General features: G+C 44.6%; 7 protein-coding genes across 7 annotated transcripts; 3 read left to right on the top strand and 4 right to left on the bottom strand.

Annotated features, from left to right (window-relative positions):
- Positions 1 to 110: 110 nt before the first annotated feature.
- N7509_000424 (ankyrin repeat domain-containing protein) lies at positions 111 to 1,139 on the top strand (the record flags this gene model as incomplete). Its single annotated transcript, XM_056625071.1, has 1 exon — positions 111 to 1,139. One exon carries the CDS (start codon positions 111 to 113, stop codon positions 1,137 to 1,139), a length of 1,029 nt encoding a protein of 342 aa, XP_056493653.1.
- A 2,158-nt stretch (positions 1,140 to 3,297) lies between these two features.
- N7509_000423 (uncharacterized protein) lies at positions 3,298 to 3,564 on the bottom strand (the record flags this gene model as incomplete). Its single annotated transcript, XM_056625070.1, has 1 exon — positions 3,298 to 3,564. The coding sequence occupies one exon, from the start codon at positions 3,562 to 3,564 to the stop codon at positions 3,298 to 3,300; it is 267 nt and encodes an 88-aa protein (XP_056493652.1).
- A 1,107-nt stretch (positions 3,565 to 4,671) lies between these two features.
- On the bottom strand, positions 4,672 to 5,301 carry N7509_000422 (uncharacterized protein; the record flags this gene model as incomplete). The annotated part of the gene is made up of 2 exons (XM_056625069.1): positions 4,672 to 4,933; positions 4,997 to 5,301. The coding sequence occupies 2 exons, from the start codon at positions 5,299 to 5,301 to the stop codon at positions 4,672 to 4,674; spliced, it is 567 nt and encodes a 188-aa protein (XP_056493651.1).
- A 513-nt stretch (positions 5,302 to 5,814) lies between these two features.
- Positions 5,815 to 8,940, top strand: N7509_000421 (patatin-like phospholipase family protein; the record flags this gene model as incomplete). Its single annotated transcript, XM_056625068.1, has 4 exons — positions 5,815 to 6,823; positions 6,870 to 7,400; positions 7,466 to 7,871; positions 8,040 to 8,940. 4 exons carry the CDS (start codon positions 5,815 to 5,817, stop codon positions 8,938 to 8,940), a joined length of 2,847 nt encoding a protein of 948 aa, XP_056493650.1.
- Positions 8,941 to 9,345: 405 nt separating this feature from the next.
- On the top strand, positions 9,346 to 9,966 carry N7509_000420 (uncharacterized protein; the record flags this gene model as incomplete). The annotated part of the gene is made up of 2 exons (XM_056625067.1): positions 9,346 to 9,886; positions 9,914 to 9,966. The coding sequence occupies 2 exons, from the start codon at positions 9,346 to 9,348 to the stop codon at positions 9,964 to 9,966; spliced, it is 594 nt and encodes a 197-aa protein (XP_056493649.1).
- Positions 9,967 to 10,126: 160 nt separating this feature from the next.
- N7509_000419 (uncharacterized protein) lies at positions 10,127 to 10,741 on the bottom strand (the record flags this gene model as incomplete). The annotated part of the gene is made up of 1 exon (XM_056625066.1): positions 10,127 to 10,741. One exon carries the CDS (start codon positions 10,739 to 10,741, stop codon positions 10,127 to 10,129), a length of 615 nt encoding a protein of 204 aa, XP_056493648.1.
- A 1,063-nt stretch (positions 10,742 to 11,804) lies between these two features.
- N7509_000418 (uncharacterized protein) lies at positions 11,805 to 12,228 on the bottom strand (the record flags this gene model as incomplete). The annotated part of the gene is made up of 2 exons (XM_056625065.1): positions 11,805 to 11,978; positions 12,040 to 12,228. 2 exons carry the CDS (start codon positions 12,226 to 12,228, stop codon positions 11,805 to 11,807), a joined length of 363 nt encoding a protein of 120 aa, XP_056493647.1.
- Between the last annotated feature and the right edge of the window lie 2,893 nt (positions 12,229 to 15,121).

Here is a 15,121-nt window from a genome sequence, read left to right as displayed (position 1 = left end):
TTCAAACTGTTTTAATATTCAAACCTCTGAGCCCCACGCTAGAGAACTTCCATCGACATCAACGCCAACAGCTTGTTCGGGTCAAGCCTTTGAAAGCCAGAGTGTCGAAGATGGAACAGCAACTAAAGTCTAGTAACGATCGGTCAAGCGACATTACCAGTGCGATTCTTTCGCTCCCTCCTGAGTTATTATACGACATACTGGACTACCTGTCACTTGAGGACACGATCTCGTTTGTGTTCTGCAGATGGGACTTTTTACTTGCCTCGCTCGGTTTTCTCACGCACAAAGTGGGCCCTACGCTTCGAAATCTGAATTTTCTAGCTGTACTGTTCAACGAAAATAAGTGGCAAATGTCATGGTTATACAAGATTGCTCAAAGCTCGATAAATTGTGAGCAACCACTACTAAGAGATATTTGTATCTTGACAAACATCTTCAAAGATATTGACTGTCCCGCAAGGATCATGCAGAACATTATTTTTGAGTGTGCCAAATCCCAGTGGCCAGTCTCACATAGCTGTGTTCTTCGAGACTTCAAAGGAATTGGTGCCCTGTATTTACAGCGAAGCCCGTGTGCTATTTTTGATACGGACAAATTAGGGATGAGCATTTTACATCTTTCCATCCTAAGCCGGTCTCCGCAGGTCTTCAACGTCGTTCACCGGATTTTAAAAGGAATGTCCGGGCAAGAGCAAGCTGAATATGTCAACCAGCTCGACTGTATGGGTCACAGCGCGATGACATATGCGATATCTACCCGCTCTGTGAATATGCTTGATGCACTAGCCCTTGTCGGGGCGAAAGTCAACCACAGAGGCTTGTTTGGATATACGCCACTCATTGAAGCAGGCTACCTTGGATATAGAGAAATAATTGACTGCTTAATAAAACATGGCGCGGTCTTTACTGCTCGCGATGGCGTCAGTCATTCTATCTTGGAGCACATCATAGCCGGCCAAGGTGAGATGAAGGAACAGCTCTTGGAACATCTCAGCCCATTTGCTAGTCAGGAACAGCTCGACAGAGCCTTGAGATATGATTTTGACAATACGAATCAGCATACGGCGGTGCTTGTGAAGCTTGGCGCAAATCCTAACAATGTGGGTTTATCGGCTGGTGACACTAATCGTCATTGAAGGCTCTAGAATCTGATATATTGTACATGAATGAAAATTGATATGTCCAGTAAAATGCAGTACTGTTTTACTGGATGTTTAAGTAAAGTACTGTAATTGATTTTACGCTGGCAAATGTAGTATGTGGTCTGGAGGCCAGCTAAATCCCCGTTATCTGTTCAGCCAACCGGAGCTAGAACCTCTTAGATTCTACCGTCGTCAATAGGTTCAATAACACCTCTATGGAGTCGATTTGTGCCTCTGGGCGGCAAAAGTAGGACGCAAGCCATGGCAGCCACATTTGCAACCCTTGGAAGGGGGTACAATGTTGGTGTTAAGGATGAAAGCTGTTGCCGTGACCGGTCTGGCGCTTTCCGAAGCTGCGGAGCCACCAAAGCGAGGAATCCCAACACATTTTGAACTACTTTCTCCAAGACGCTTTTTTGCCTGTCTCATGGGTTCCACAGAATCTCCAGGCTCAGGGAAATCCTAGAAGCTTCGTAGTAGCAACCATAAGGCAACAACACACAAGGAGAGACTTTTTGTTTCAAACTATGTATGAGAATTGAACTGAAATTTTTCAATATGCAGAATATGTCGCCCGCTAAACGAGACACACCACTGAACCTCGAATAAATAATTGCTGGTGTCTTGCCTATTGCATTTGCTCTTAGATGCAATTGATTCTTTTGTATCCCACGGACCATCATGGTCGAATGTGAGACCGTCAACCAATTATGACGCACCTGTGGTAGTCTGGAATACGGCCTCAATTTTTTCAACTGGTATATGTACCAAGGTACATCATACAAAATTGATGCTTTGTCGAGCAGTAATAATCAAATGATACGACCATTGATACCACCATGCCATTGCGTTTCAACACTGCACGAGCCCTCCCTCATGTTTTCAATGGAAGGAATATAATCGTTGATGCCGGTTCGTTGCTAAACCGTTGAAATTTCACAGAAGCTGATACCGCTCGTTGAACCGTGAAAATCGGTCGGTCCATTGATAGAACATTCTTTTTTGATTGAGATAAATGTTCGTTAGGCACAGCCAAGCAGTTATATAGTAGGACGTGCCTGGTCTCAGATTAAATTTGACCGTCACGACTTATCCAATTCCAAGCTTCTCTACCACAATGAATAATTCTCCGCGGCCATTTATAAAACCCCGAAGTGCATCTAATCAGAAAGCTCGAAGAAGAAGGGAAACACTTTTCAGAAAGCTGTCTGAATACAGTTCTGAATGTGCTGCTGATATTCATCTGAGCATTCGGATGAAAGGTTCTGGCCAAATTTACACACTGGTGACAAATTTGGAAGGTTGGCCGCTTTCACAAGATCAGCTAGTAAGTCTTATTATCCACTGGTTGTCTGAAATAGATCTATTGCCCTGTGCTCACCGTCTATTTTCAAGAAATTACAATACCCCAAGCCAATCCATAAGAGCCTGCCAGACTCCGTGAAACAAAATGATCAAGGGTGGCATAAAATTGGCAGAGAGGAGGAATCCCAGGGCGTATAAATGAATCTCGTCGGCTGGGCTGTATAACAGGGATATATGCTCAAATATGATGCCCAGGGCTGAAGTGGGCGGTATTTATTCATAGGAGCGCAATCATTTCTCATTTGAATGCTATCAGGACTGCTTGTTCTTATGAGAGCGACAGAGTCATAACCTAAATTCCACCAGGGATGCTGTCTATATTTCTTCTCAGAAGCACTGTTGGATGTAGAGTAAAATAGCACAAAAGAGATATTGATTGCGCTGCCTCTACATCAATCATTGAATCTAGCAAAACTTATGTCTGGGAAAGAACATTTAGCTTGAGAGTGTTCTCTGATCTTCTAGCGGCGGCACTGAGGCTTTTGTCTTGTGGTGGTGTTCTATAGTGAAGATCTTTTCATTTGAATTGCCGAAAAAAGGGTTTCATATTGTAAAAAGCTTCGTGTTCTTCAATTTTTCTGGAAGGTTGTATAACAACAAATAGACAGCCTGCTCAACCACACGTCTTGAAACTTTCATGTCACTTGTATCAAGGCCGCACGGGATCAAACAATAAGAGATTGATTTAAAGGAATGTTGCCGACACCTTTTCTTGCCCATGTTGTGTCATGATCATCTGCTTTGAGATTTTATGCATCCGCAGGAGCTTCATTGCATTCAAACTCTGTTATTCAGTCTGATCTTTGGGCTCGGGGCGTTGCTCATCTGTGGTACTCGTATGATGATATGTGGCGTCTTCATGATTTGTGAATTCATTTATCACACCGACAGATACAGCTTGTTGCGCGCAATCATCTTTCTTGGACCGAGAAATGATATCTCCAAGTGCCAAAAGACCCTGGTCTGCGAGGTTGGAGAGTTTTTTATCGCCCCTAACCGCTGATTGAGCTTTTATGACGCCGTTCTTTGGGCCTTTATAATGACGAGGTGACATTTTGAGTGGCTGATGGTGAGAAATGAAATCTTATGATAAATGCATGGGGATACAACCAGGACTCTTTATATTCTTCCTAAAAACAGCTGATCTATGCTTTGAATCATGATTATACGTAAACCATATATCAGAAAACTTTTCAGCTATGCATGGGTGCTCATCAAAATAGAGATTTCAACATTCCTTGGGCATTATGCAAGCACTTACCTCAGAAATAAAATAGATCGACTATCAACTGTGAATCTTATATCATCAAGTACATTTTCTGCGCACCCTGATATTAAGATGAGGCCTCCCCACGGAGGGCGGCTGATATCTTCCAGATAAGGAATAATAGAGATTAAAATCCGAAAAAGAAATTATTCAACCTCCAGAAACTGACTGAAAGCATAGTTTGGGTTAGAGTGTCAATTCAGTGAAATTTTGGCAACGGGGACAGGCTTACATATCAGCGCTCTGTATGTGTTTTACTCGGCAACTATGTATCTATCAGCAGCCTCACAGATTGGAAAACAGCGATGAAATTTTAGTTCAGCCAGTTGTTTTATCTATAGCTGTGGCCTAGATAGGACAGTCAGATTGGGCCGAACTCCGACTGTTTGCAGCGAGAGCCTGTGTCATCCTCAAATAGGCGTACAACATATAAAGGGCGGGGAGGGAGGCGATGAGTATTTGTACAATTCGTTGATATTTGGATCCGAAGAGATTGATATACAAGTGACATGCCCTCTTCGTAGTACATAAATAATGACAGCGATGTCATATCTTTCCTTCGCGAGCAAGCGTATGAGTACAATCTGATGTGAGATCGTAGATAATCAGTTAAGAAATGGCCTTAAGCTACCCTGCCAGACAATTGCAATAGACAAGCCTGGTTTCTACAATGCTGCTATGCTTATATGGTCCAAAAACTCTGCAATATTAATTCAAATTTCTTCACTGCCGAGAGGATAAGTCAAATCCATATCTGAGTCGGGACAAAACGCATGACGAGGGCCCGGAAAAATCCCCAAACTCTGGTTTGTTTTAGTTTCCAACATACATCCTCATAGCTCCCTGGCCGTATGAATCTCAAAAAGCACCCGCAGTAAGAGAACAGTTCACTCTTCAGGTTTTGTTATTACCCGCTGCAGATGTTTCGGAATCTTCCATGCGTGGGTGTGCGGGATTTTGGAGACCAATTCTTTGTCCGTTGAATGGTGGTAGTTTATAGAGCTTGTAAACTAGCAAAACAGCCAAAAAGATGATAAATATTGCCCCAGTGACAACAGCTGTCACTATAGCCATCACCGACCAAATTCCTCCATTTGATGCGAAGACATTGATCAAGGTGGTAAGCAGTCCCGCACCGGCGTTCAAAGTCACTGGCCTGGCATATTAGTTAGTTGCTGTTTCTACTTTCTGGCCATTACAGTACCCAAGTCCCACTTACATGAAAATCTTGTTCGTCAGCCACACGTAGTTGCCCCTTAGGTGTGGGAAGTGGAGTAGCCACAGCATTGCTGCTATGCCGCTCACGAGGAACAAACAGGCAATTCCGAGCAATGGTGGATTCTGAATGGTGTGGAATATAACGCGGCCCGTTTTGTTGGACGTCAAAACATGTTCGATTTCTTTTGATGTCTGGAGTGATGCGAAGGTACCAGGAATGACGAGGTATCCGGCTAGAAGCGACCAGTTGGCCGCACTTGCTGTGATGTTGAAGGTTACGTCCATTTGATCCTCTTCTTTGAGCATTCTTAAATATTGGTCTTCTTTGGCGTCGCTGGGACTGTGAGAGGTCTCTCTGGCCAAGGTAACATTCTCCCTTGGATAAATTCGGGCTGGAGACGAAATCAGCGTTTCTTGGGAATTGGTAGGCATGCTTCCTGGATTTTGTAAAGAAGAAGATCTCTACCTGTCGAATTCCAATACTATGTGGCATATTTATATGAATTTCAGCTAACATTAAGAAGTGTTATCGGGTTCGAAGCTTAGTAGTTGGGAATCAAGCAATACGAAATCGACGGAAGTAGTATTTGTAATGGCTTCATCACAATTATGATCATGAGCCTATAATATGTGTTCCTGGGCGTAAATATTAGGGAGCTTTTGAGAGACGCACAACTGAAACCACTTTTATGCTGCTGATTTCTGGATCAAGAAATGAATATGAGGCCACACAATCGGCGTTTAGAACGAACTTTCAGATATAAGAGCCTACCAGCCTTATAACTTGCCTTCCTAACCCAGAGGCTGCTAGCACTCGTGATGGCGGCTTGGCTAGATATTATCAGAGAAGGAGAGGATTGGACTGTCGTTGATACGGACCGTCTAGGAGAGCTTGTGAAGGGGATGCCGTTTCCTGAACGCCAATATCCGGATTTAATTTACTTTGCAGGTCATAAAAGCCGAATCAGAGCCCTACGATCTTTCCTTCCACAAAATAATGTCACCCGCAAGGGTGCTAATGGGCTGATCCGCCTACATATTGACCATAAGGCTATCAATACGGATACCCCTCTCATGATTGCTGAGAGCAGTCTATGCTTACAGCACAATACTGGCGATACCAAATGGCTCAGACACGCGACCACCAAGCATCGAAAATACGCACTCTCGAAGGCGGGAGGCTTGTCTTCCGCTGAATCAATACAGGAAGAAACAAAAAGACAGCTCGTCCTACCATGGACTCGGGTCTTGTGCTTGTTTGTCGAATCCGAATCCGATCTCAAAGCCACGCAAAGTTTGCTCCAGCAACCACATAGGCAGCTGCAAGTCGGGAGTCAAGTTATTCGATCTTCACCCGAGGTGATCATTATATTCAATAAGAACATTCACGGGCCAGCGATCGCCTCACCAAGATATGAAAAACTGCGTCAGATAGTCGAGGGAGGAAGGATCACATTCTTAGATCTGAGTTCAAGATCTAGTCTTTCTGACACGATCGCTTTTGAGCCGTTGTGGGCCCTTATATCTGAGAAGCTGCAGTCAGTTCACGCCGAAGACGAGATAGTCTGTGGTCGGTTTTCTGCATTTCATCTGAGCGCACTCTGGAATGCAAGTGTTCCAGTCAATGGCCAGCTCTGGAAAGCATCGCCATTAGATCTGCTGGCTCAAGCTCGCATAGGGTTCCCCCAAACCGAGAAGAAAGATGAATTCCTGCTTGAGTTCTTGCAGAGCGCGATGTCCTCTGTCAACCATAGTGCTGTTCCGGAAGGATTGGTCGAAGTTGTCGCGTCGGCTTTTCTGATGGATGCTTATCCACCGGGCATGCACGGTACGACTGACAGTCCCCAACTAAATACCAACGCTAACGATTTTAGGATTCCCTCCCTCAGTAGTTTTTACCATGCTATACGAGGCTCATTGTAAAGGTATCTCGAACTGTTATCCTTCTGGGAGACTCACCGAACGTATTCGATCGCGCTTTGTTGAACGGTTCGCGGAATTGAGTGTCAACCGAACTTCCTCATCTATTCGCAAAGATGCACTTGGTCAATTTCATCGTCATGGAGGAAACCTATATTCCACTACCACCTGCTTTGTTTGCTTGTTTCGGCCTCCAGAGCATATGTTGCCATGTACACACGCATTGTGTGACACCTGTGTGGCGATATTCGGGAAATTTGAACCCTCCAGGGCGTATCAAATCGAAATTGTCCAATGTCCGATTTGTGAACGCAAGTGCAAGATGACCATCCGTCAACTTCCTCCGACAAAACGCCCTGTTATCCTCAGCCTAGAAGGAGGAGGCGTCCGGGGCCTCATCCAGTTGGGACTTCTCTGCGCCTTGGAAAAACGCATTGGTCTACCAATAGCATTGCTGCCAGACTTGTGCGCTGGAACGAGTGTAGGTAAGTATAAGCCCGGTGGGAGAGTCAGTTTCTATGCTTAAACACTGACAATAACTCACCCCTAGGTGCATTATCGGAAATTGATATCTTCATCAATGGTACTTCAACTACCAATTGTTTCCTCAAGTTTCCCAGTCTAGCACGAAAGATATTCCGTCGTGATTGCAGGAACCCGATTCTTCGCTACACCCATTGGCTAGCCTCTGCATTCAATCTGACCTCCCACGGGCTCTACGATTCGAGAAAATTATCAAAAACTTTACAAGAAGCCATCAATCCCGCCCGTCGAATTTTTGACGTTCCCACAGTGAACCCGTCAGGTTGTCGAGTGGCTGTTGTGGCAAGTCGTACCTCCGATGGAAAGGCATGTGCGATGGCAAACTATCGAGGAGTGGGTCGGAATGCAGCTCCTGCTGCCTATGACTTTGTGGCTCCCAACGACAACCAAGAGGAATTGCATCTGTTAGAAGCGTAAGTCCACTCCCGATGTGCGTACTTCAAACTTGTGATGATTTGCGTTGCTAATACTGTTTATAACATGGCAGAGCAATCTCTAGTGTTGCAGCACCGTTGTAAGTTACTTTCCCCGTGCTCCCTTGAACAGATGAAGCTGACATTCTGAAGTTACTTTTCCACAAGAGTGTTGCCTGGTCTGGGTCCCTTGCAGGACGGAGGAGTGCGTGCAAACAACCCATTGTCCATTGCTCTGCGTGAGTCAAGTGTAGTTTGGCCTGCAGCAGAAAGACATGATCTCCTTCTCTCGGTCGGAACCGGGTGGTCGTCTGTTATTCACGAGTCCTCCTCAGCCTGGCGCAGCAGAATCCGGGAGGGCGCTCTACCACGTCTTCTCCGGGCCTTGATGTTTTCTCCCTCGATGGACGGCAAACAAAGCTATTTCGAGGCACTAAATTATCTTCCACGCCTTTCGAAGCCGGATATCTTCCGACTTGACCATGAGATTCACGGTCCAATACCCGACTTAGACGATATCAACTCATTGGAAAAGATCTTCAAGATGAATTTCGCCGTTCCAGATTCGCTCGTCCGGGCGGTTCTCGCGACGGCGATGTTTTTCTTTGAGCTGGATGAAAACCCCGTCAGAAGTCATGACAGCTTTCAATGCCGAGGCTCGATTCTTTGTGCGAGACCCGGTGCTTTTTCCATTCTCCAGCGAGTATTAGTCGAATTTCCCACTGCTCGATTTCAGACTAGCCACGGATGTGATCTAGGAAATGTAAGCGCGCTCAATTGTTGCACTCATTGCGGGTACTTTCGAAAACCCGTCGCCTTCCCGGTAGCCAGCCTCGGGGAGAGGGTGTCCATAGAAATAATAAGTGGCAGCCATTGCGACAGGATTGGAGGCTTTCCAACATCTATACAGAAGCTACTTGATAGTCAACAGGCTTTTGCTCCTTTTGGGCGCGCGGACCATTTGGTCTTAGAATGGCCTCGACACAGGCAATGCTCCTGTCATAATGGAAAAAGGCGTCAGGATCAATTCTCCGACCAAACAAGCCTGTTCAAAAAAAGACGACTATAGAGATTTTTCTTTTGGTGACGCATCTTATCGGAACGCAGAATATCATTTCGGAGATCCCCATGGTCTTTTCTGATCGTCACATTCTTACTTTGCTACAACATCCTCGGGCACGAATGCGTGATCAATTCAATTTCGAGCGCAAATTAAATATCTTAAAAAAAATGTATCTTTGAAGTACTGGCAATCTATCGTTTATTATCTAGTGTTGAAGCCAGAGATCGATGGTGATAACCTTTTGCCGCTGTGAAAAATTAAAAACTGTTAATGAATCAACGTTTTCAACCATGAATTTAGCTATTAGTACATACTCCGCCCCCTTCAGTTATTAGGTCGTGTTTATTTCAATGCTAGTCCTATCGATTTGGTCACAAGCTTTTATTTCCGCGTGGATCAAGATCCCGCAATATGCCAACCGATTTTTCCGACAATAGCTCGAGCATCTACAGCAGGCCTCTTGATGCGGCAAAACATGAGACTTCAGCAAACACTCTTCCTAAAATTCCCTCGATTGGCTTATCGGTCCCTGAAATCAACATTCTAGATCATCAAATTTCCATGGCAAGAGGGTCTACAATGGCCTTGGAAATGACACGGTCGCGTCTACAGCTTTGCAAGGGGCAGATCAACATACCACGTGCCGATTTGAGGAGACAAAAGCTGCGACAAAAAGCTCAACAGGAGCGCGAGAACGAATTCTATCGAGATTGTTTTCGAATGTTTCGCCAGCTTATCATCACAATCATGGAATCCACACAGAATTTGGTATTGCAGTATCATTTCCATTCCGGGAAAGGGCCGGTGAAAGATCCACGCTTGATCCGAACAATCATACTCTTGAGGGTAGCACTGGACAAATCACGAGCCGAAGAAACTGAAGCCGAGAAACAATTGAAACAACAATGGGGCGTTCCCTCCCCCTTTCATCGGCCTCTGGTTGGCTATGACAGTGAGTATATAGCCCTGCTTTGTATAGCTGAAGGGCCCAAAGTCTTTCTTGCAATCATGGCCTCATCAGTGTATTTTTGAATACGGGAAGCGACGAACTGTTTAGAGGCTTCAGTCCAGGAAATACATTGTTAAGTGCCCTTGAGTTAGCTCTCCGACACGCTTAATCACATTCAACTTCACTCTCCGCGATTTCGAACCTCTACGTACGTTTCACACAGCTTATGAATTTTAAGTCAATCTATGAGGATTCAAACTCGGTGCCTATGTAATTACTGACTTCAGCGATGAATATGTCTTCATGAGATTGCTGGAGCCTGTTTGCAGCCTCGGGTAGCAGTTTCAAGCGTTTTTCGTGGTCCTTTGGACAGGTATCGCATAGCAATAATTGCTGGTCGAGATTTCTCCGCAGCCGAGTGTTCAACTGGTCCAAACTTGAGATTTTCTTGTGTAGAACTTTCTGAAGACCACGGAGGCTGTGCGACATTTCAAATCCAGCAATGCATCTGACTAGCTTGATCGCAATATGATTCATTCGCAGCAGAGTATCTCGTCCCTTCTCAATCCTGTGAACTGCGGCATGACGAATGTTTGTAATAACGCAGCGCCACCGCTGGATTGCTTTCCATGCCAAGTGGAAGCGACGATCTTGAATGTTGCCCTGGTATTTTGCTAGGAAGTTGAAAATCCTGTGCAACTCCACTGACTCGGCACATTTCCATCCAACTTTAATTGACTCCGATGGTAGCCATCGGACGATGAATTGGAAGAATTGAGTTTCCAGGTGCCGCTGTATACATCGTAGAATGATATGCTGGGCTCGAAATGGTAGATAGTTTGAAGAGAATCCTGGCATGGAGGCTATTTTGTCTCGAATCTCTGTTTGGAACGGTGGGCAAAATCTCTGTCTCTCTGTGTAATTGAAGATCCCCATCCTGTCTTCCAGTATTCTTGCTGTAACATTCATGGGTCGCATAAAGTGAGACAACAAGGCGAGCTCGAGAACAAGATAAAACTTGGCTAGTTCCTCTCAAAGCCCCTCAGACCAGGATTATATTTATAGTAATGTACTTTACATCGATTTTGTGAGTCATTCAAAATAGCAATTAAAAGAAGATGTATGATTGTCATCATATTCTTGGTGCCTTCGATCTGTGTATATTGTGCGATGATAAATACACCACCATTCTTCTTCCAAACACGAAGTCTACAGTATCGATAAATTCTACCTTTGACAGGAGTTATGATCATTTGGGGTTTTTTCTTGATAGTAACTCTGGCTTTTGCAATCCCCATGGTAATTGTTTTAAATTCTCCCGTCTGGTATTCTAGCTATTTATCATTGACTAGGCTATTCGTCCAATGCCCCCAGAACTTTCCGCGGCGCTGAAGGTAGGTCATGTCATCTATAGCTTCCTAGTTTCATCATAATCATGCATCCCACTAATTCGTTCTTCTGCAGCTAGAGCCGCTACATCGCTCTCCAAGTAACAAAGAACAATCCATATGACAGTACGTCTAGCTGATGACATTTCATTCCAGGTAATCATCATCCGTCCTCAAATCATGTCCTTGTCCACTGGCATGGAAAGCATCACTCGAAGCACAAGCATAAACGATTGGCGGGATAAATGGAAGGAAACTAAAGTTGATCAAGGGGCTTTATGTAAACAACGATTCTCTTCCTGAGGTCTGTGTCGGCCATAATAAGGAGCATACATGGCTTGATAATTTGATATTTTGCGCGAAATGAGAAATTGGAGTACTATAGCTAGTTTAAATATTTTTCGATCACTCGCTGTCTTAGAAGTACAGCACAGCAGATAACTATAATGGAAAACATCACATTCAAATTTCTCATACATCTGGCTTGTCTGCAGTGTCTTGAAAAAGGGTTGAATGAGGCCGATTTTGTTCGATCATACTATTGCACGACGATATTCGTCCAGGTAGTGTGCCAGATCCTCCCATATGCCTCTTTCTCGGATTGGAGTATCGACACAGTGGGGCATGCTATGCGTTGGCTGACCAAGGTTTGTTGTCTCATAATCGCGAGATGTTTTGACAATTGGGGGCTTGTCGCGGTTTCTCTTCTATGCATTAGCACTTCATGGAAAATCACTATAAGATGTTGAACCTTCGTCTTGCCCTTACCATGTCTTCCGCTGATGGTGGAGTGCTGTTTGGGTGAGAATGGTACGTAACGACTTGACCGTCTGGGAGCTCCATTACAAGCCAGCTTTTGATCCCATACAGAAGCCAAAATTCATTGTGACGGCGAAGCAGGTTGTTACGGCGTTTTCGAAGTTGTTCTTTTTTGACTCGAGTCAAAACAGGAGCCATTTTTAGAATGTATGTATGGAGAAATCATCAAAAGTCTAAATAACAATTATATATGTTTTCTGCACTAGGTCGATTTTGTCGAGATTTGTCCCGGCACAGAAAAAAATTTCGGAAGCAATCAACGGTTATAAACTCCAAATTAGGCGCAGGCAGTTTTCCAAAGCGAGCCAAATAATGAGGATCAATGTTGATAGCACAGAATGTTTCTGCGGCCGCAGATTGTAAAACACTTGTCACTTACTCTAACAAAGTAGCCTCTGGAGATGGAAGTTTGGAAATTTGGTTGCATCTTAACTTATAGAATGAACTAAAGCTCGCGAGGCTTGGAAGGGCATTTGACGCTTTTTCCTTTAGACTTCAGGAATTCATATTATAACTGTCCTTCAGGTCAGTATGTCTCTGAATGGGCCATCCAAAACTTCTCTGGAGTAGGTGGGCAATGGAAACTAGAACATGACAGAACGCTCACTGATTTCTAAAGTAGGAACCTCAAGTCTCCAGCTTGGATTCCCTGCAAGTCTCAGTTCGCTTCCCATGATGTCTCTACAACTCGCGCAACCTTGCTTCCAAACATACCCAGCAAGGAAAGAACGACTCCGTCGGAACATTATCTCGTGATAACTGCTCCTAGTCCAGCTATTTCCGATGTTCCTTTATCTGACTCTGAGCACACTTCTCAAGTTGACTTGGTGTCCAATTTAACGCAACCGAGATACTCTACAACCGCCCCTTCATCATATGAGAGTCAAGCACCCACCACTGCAGATGTACACGGTTTCACGCATTCAGCTCATGGCCTCAAGCACTACATATCTGAGACCGATGGGAAACACGTGTTCTCATTGACTTCCCACATCAACCAGGAGCAACAAGCTTTGGATACTCTTGACAAATCTACTTTGGAATTTTGGTGGAAACCTGAGCCGGACTCGCTTTCTTTGCCAACGCCCATACTGTACAGTAAGATGACTGGGGTTCCTGGAGGCGTAGTGTTTTGGGATAAAGAAAGCTTGAAAGGCAGCTTATCAGATACGGGGCTACCTCATACAGCTGGGTTGAATGATGGAGTCTGGGGAAGCGTATCTACATCCAAACAGCATGAAGGCCACTCCGCTCAGTCTTCAACATCGATAGAAACAGCTACGCTAGGACAAACGAGCACGAAAGCCGGCACCTCTACATCTGCCATCATGACTTCAGCCCGATGGATGTACGATCCCACGTCCAGTCGTATAAATTGGTCAATGCGAGTCTCCAAACAGGGTGTGGAACTGATTGTCATGAGCGTAGTTGGAGGAAGCCTGGCATTTGTAGGTCTAGTGCTTCTACACCGTCTCGTCTCTCGCTCTATCCAAAAGAAAAATGAGCGATCCAGATACCTTTCTCCCGTCTCGCTGACGAATAGCTTTTCTAGAGAGGAGTCTAGCACACATGTTTTAGATTTAGCGGAAGTTTTCGCATTTCTCAATTGAATCTTAAACGCATATTGATTGATTTTATGTAAAAGTTCATGTAAATTATATGTATGGGCATGATGGGTATCTCGCAATAAGGGCCTTGTAGGATATGTCGATACAGCTTTTTGGAACACGAGTTGATGGCACCGGGAAAACGGATATACAGTGTCACAATTAAAAACAGCGTCCCCAGGAAATAAATCGTAATGCAATTGAAATACCGGTAATGTATGTACCGTTACTGGGAAAGATACCGACAACGTCGGGAAGTTGCCTATTCCGGCGAATTGAAGTGGTGAAATATGAACCGTTGAGATGTGAACGGTGAAAAGTAGATCATTTAAATCTGGATTATTATGAAGCACTAGTGAAATTCGGACTGGTAAAGAGTGACTGGTAAGAGGTGACAGGTGAGAAGCAAACTGGCGAGAAGTAGACGGGTGAAGAAAAGACTGGTGAAGAGTGACTGGTGAAGAGTGACTGGTGAAGAGTGACTGGTGAAGAGTGACTGGTGAAGAGTGACTGGTGAAGAGTGACTGGTGAACTATAGGCTGGTGACAAGTAAACTGGTGAACCGTTGAAACTCTAACGGTTGAGACCGAGGATCAACTGGTGAGGTTTGAACTGGTGAAAAGTCAAATGGTGAGGGGTAAACAGGTGAACAGTAATTGGTGAGGAGTAAACGGGGAAGATTAAACGGTGAATTGGAACTGATGAAGCTAAGATGTTCAAATGTAGGCGAGTGAAGTCGACTGTTGAAAAGTAGTAAACCGGTGAGATGTGAACCGCCAAAGATTAAACCGATGGAGGATAAATGGTGAGAGAGGTGATCAAATAGATCAAAAGTTGGATTGAGAATGCGTTGATACAGAAAACAAGTAGATTTTTAGAGTAATTCCTGTAGCTGGTTTTACCGAAGGTGATCACCGACCTGAAAATCCGATGGTGAAGGCGGGCGAAAGTGGTGAGAGTGGTGAGTCAACACCCTCATTTTGCCAGCTCGCCCCCCAATTCCTAGAATCTGCCATCTTAGTCATGTGACTGATGACTCATCTCGATTCTCACCTCAATAAACTATCATGGTCATTTTAAACGTGACTCCCTTCCTAGAAGACACAAGCCAATATTATTTATAATGTCTAAACCCGACCCGTGAGAGAAATACATCAAATTGAAATTCAGGCTGCCAAATTTCATGGCATACTTATCAGCTACAACCAGCGCAGTTTCCAAGGAAAATAATGTGATTCCAAAGCCTTCCAGTGAAAATTCATTCAATACCACTCAAAGCCTCAACCCCGATTTGAGTGAATCATATGTCAGGTTTATTGTAATGTTTTTGTGGATGTTGTCGCACGTATCTACGCCACAACTCCAACCCCTGGAGCGAAGAGAACGGCCCATAATTTTACACCGCCTGCCTTCGCCCCGCCAGG

Source organism: Penicillium cosmopolitanum (assembly GCF_028827165.1).
Source record: "Penicillium cosmopolitanum strain IBT 29677 chromosome Unknown utg000003l:1.0-3747932.0:1.0-3751027.0, whole genome shotgun sequence".
In the NCBI taxonomy this organism is placed as follows: Eukaryota; Fungi; Ascomycota; class Eurotiomycetes; order Eurotiales; family Aspergillaceae; genus Penicillium; species Penicillium cosmopolitanum.
The sequence above is the reverse complement of the archived record's forward strand: the minus strand, read 5'-3'. Positions and strand labels throughout refer to the sequence as shown.